The following is a 3,697-nucleotide window of genomic DNA, read 5'->3' on the forward strand; positions in this document are numbered from 1 at the left end:
TGAGAGCGCCTGTGTGCGTGTGTGTGTATGAGCAGACTGCAGAAGGAACCTTCTTCACCTCTGGCGGCTGCTCGTTTCCTACGGATTCAGTTACAGAGCCTGCTGCTTTTATCAGTCCAGTACCTAACACAATGCGAAATGACACAAAGGATCGTATGCCATTCCTGTCCATAAGGTAGTTTATAACCTAGCTGGGAAAATACACAAGATGGTATATCGAGGTGTCTGTGAAATATAAGGAGTATCCCAGAAAAGCCTGTGACAATTTGCCAAATGCCTGGTGCTGTCAAATGTAGCCAGGAAACCAGGCTCGTGGTGATGATGGAGAGCTTGATGGAAAAAGCTGCTGACAGACGAGGCGGCCCTGGGGGGGCATGGGCAGAGGAGCTGCCGCTGACCTTGAGGCCACTGCCAGGGTGCTTTAGGTTTGAGGGTGTTGACAGTGGTGATCTTGGTTGGAAAAGGACAGTGTGTCTTATCTTCACAGCCCAGGAGGGAGAGGGGCGGGGAGAGACACGCTTTGTGGTGGCAGAGGAGATTAATCTACGCTTTGTAGTTCTGAGTTAGGATTTCAGGTCTCAGGTAAATCCTAAGGTTCTAATTTACCCTTTCTGGAGAGAAGTAACAGGGACTTGAGGAAGGGTCTCCTGATATTTCCAGAGGATGTTGGCCTGGATGCTAGAAGGTGTTCCCGTGCCTAGGTTGTAAGTTCCGGGATCCCCAGACCACGTGGTGTCACAGTCTTGGCCGATTAGGGCGGAGCAGGCAGGCCCGCTCTGCACTTCCTGGTTGTGGACGTTACGGAGTCAGCAGGTGAAAAATAATAGATAATTTCTCATTATTTTATCCTGTGTCTCCTTGAGGACGAGTGTCGATTTTTTTTTAAATCATTTACAGTTCTCCTGAAATTCACCTTTTTAGTTCTGTACGCTTTAGGCTGTGGTTTGTTGGCACATTATTATTACTGTCTAAGGAGTACCATGGGGGTATTACTGTCTAAGGAGTACCGTGGGGGTACGTTTCCAGGGCTCAGGAGGGCCGTGTGGGACCGTCCCGCCTTCCACACGCCGCCAGCCGCCCTCTACTCTGCGCTGGGCCAGGCCCTGTGCGCCGCTCATCCTGACGTGCGTGCTGTCCCCTCGCCCTGCGTGAACATTGTCCTCCCCTCGCCCCGCCGTGCGCCCTGTCCTCTGCTGCACACTGTCCTCCCCTCGCCCTGCGGTGCGCACTGTCCTCCGCACGTCCTGGTATGCACACTGTCCTCCGGATGCGCCTGGGCCCTGCGTGTCCCTGAGGCCCGTCTCCTTGCCCGTCTTGCAGACGTGCTGCTGAAGGAGTCCAAGTGGACCAAGATGTTCTTCGGAGAAGGCCAGGCCTCGCTGTCCTTCAGCCACCTCAACAAGGATGATGAGGGGCTCTACACCCTGAGGATCGTGTCCAGGGGGGGGATCACCGACCACAGCGCCTTCCTGTTTGTCCGAGGTGCGCGGGCTCCCGGGGGCGGGGAGCAGCGTGATACTCGGTATGAGTGGCACTGGGGCGGAGGCAGGGCTCGCTGCCTGGGTGCTAATGAGCCGCTGGAATCCGGGGGATGAGTCCTGGGGTGAGCACCTGCGGTTCAGGGGCCACGCCGGGCCGAGGTCTTGGGGGGAGGCTGGTCCGGGCACCTCCCCACTTCCCCGCTGGCACCCCTGAGGCTAGTGACAGCTGAGGATGTTCGCTGAGGAACCAACTTCAGCACAGGGCAGCCGCATCCTGGAGTGTTCACACAGGACACACTCGTGTTGTCTCGTTTCATCCTCACAGCAGCTCGCGGGAGGGCCTCACCCACCCAGGTGTGGAAGGCGGGACAGAGCTCAGGACACCACATGGACAGTGGGCGAGGCTGTGTATAAAAGAGCATTTACCTTTAGACACAAGTGTAATATATGCATTTATATATCATATACACGTGCTGATCCTTATAGGCTTATAGGTATACATTCATGTGTGCATGAAGTATAGGTCATCTATACATATTTTATATACATTTACATGTAAAATGGATAAAGGGATATACAAAATGTATAAAATTGTATATAAAATGTACATGTATATATATTATATATATACACACACATATATTCATATACCATATGTAATCTAAACTTTGTAACAGTTTTGTGAGGAATATTCCATTTTGTGTGGCAGGCAGAGGCCTGGGCCCTTCTCCAGGGAGGGGGCCCTGGGTGTCTAAGCTGGGGAGGGTCCCCTGTGCTGTGCTGGGGGCCTTGCTCCCCCCGCTGAGCCCTCACCCTGCATGGCCTCTGGGTGCACAGGGACCTCAGGCACAGAGCCCCACCTGGCCAAGGCACAACTGACCACCCTCACCCAGGACACCAGCACGGTCTATTCTGGGTGGCCGGCGGCCACTGTCCTAACTGGGTCCCCCCTCTCCGTGGCCCTGGATGCTCAGCCCACCCCCCTCCAATCCTGAGCTCCTGTCTCCTGCACGTTTATGCTCACTCGGGCTCCAGGTTCTGTGTGCCTGGAGTAACCCTCTCCTTACATTTTGTTTCCAAACCAGATCAGTTAGATCCACGCATGAAGGAAGGGCTGTACCATCAGAGAATATTTTAGCTTAAAAAATGCAAAACAAGTACAGACACCCACCCTCCCCACCCCCTCAAGACAGTGAGGCTGGGGTTTCAGACGTTTCCACAGAGCTTTGCCATTTTTATGAGGATGCCATTAAATGTCCCTTGCATTCTCTGGGCAGACCTTCCAGCAAGATGTTTCACGGCATCAGAGTGCGATGCGTACAGTGGAGCTGTGGTTTCTAGCTTGTGCAGCAGTGCCGGCAGAAAGAAAAGAGTGCGCATCCCGGGGGGCAGGGCTGGGGGGCTGACTGTTCTGATGACTCTCTGAGGAGTTTGAATGTGAGAGAGAATATTTGGCTGAGTGTCAAGAAATCCTTAGATTTCAATGTGCTGCGGAGACAAGAAACGTATACTCCTGACACTGTTAGGAGGTCCCAAGTGAATATGCACGCCGCACCAGGAGATTAAGTGCTCAGGGTGTTAATACTGCTAAACAGCTCTGTTGGCCTTCAGAGCTGCTGTAATTAACATTTGGAAACAAACGCAATTGCACTGTGGTCATAAACGACCAAGGAAGGGACACAGGAGTACAGACTCAGATGTGGTCACGACTCGCAGGAAAAAATATAAATCTTCAGATCTTGTGAGGACTCTGAAACACACGAGTATCTAAGGTACTGTGTCTCCAGTGTTCAAAATGCCTCCTGATAATAGTAATATTTCATCGGTCAGTTTTTGACGACCTGACATTGTGTGACAACAGGCTATCAGGAGAAGTTGAACTTCAACTTTGGAGTCAGTTATGGAAAATCATAGACTGAATGTGCGATGGAAGACAGAACGTTTTGAGTTTAAAAATCACACATACGGGCACCTCTCTGGTTACCAGCGGTCACAGTCGAGTCATCTGGGCGTCAGGGTTAAGCTAGGGAGCGGAGCGAGGAGGGGGGACTCTGGGTTTAGGGGCTGTCAGAGCCTCAGCTGCCCCCAGGCCCCGGCCACGTTCCTCTCCCTGTCCCCCTAGAAGCCGACCCTCTGGCCACAGTCCCCTCCCCTCCCCTCCCCCCAGACGCTGACCCCTGCTCCCTGTCCCCTCCCCTCCAGATGCTGACCCCTGC

General features: G+C 53.2%; 1 protein-coding gene across 1 annotated transcript in view; it reads left to right on the top strand.

The window, feature by feature from the left end:
• The window catches only part of MYOM2 (myomesin 2), a 73,472-nt gene that overhangs the window by 18,907 nt on the left and 50,868 nt on the right, over window positions 1–3,697 (top strand). The window contains exons 10-11 of the mRNA XM_040242865.1: window positions 1,321–1,482; window positions 3,684–3,695. Coding sequence (XP_040098799.1) covers window positions 1,321–1,482; window positions 3,684–3,695 — 174 coding nt within the window. The remainder of the gene's footprint in view (window positions 1–1,320; window positions 1,483–3,683; window positions 3,696–3,697) is intronic.

This window comes from Oryx dammah, unplaced genomic scaffold, assembly GCF_014754425.2.
Source record: "Oryx dammah isolate SB20612 unplaced genomic scaffold, SCBI_Odam_1.1 HiC_scaffold_7, whole genome shotgun sequence".
NCBI classification, from domain to species: Eukaryota; Metazoa; Chordata; class Mammalia; order Artiodactyla; family Bovidae; genus Oryx; species Oryx dammah.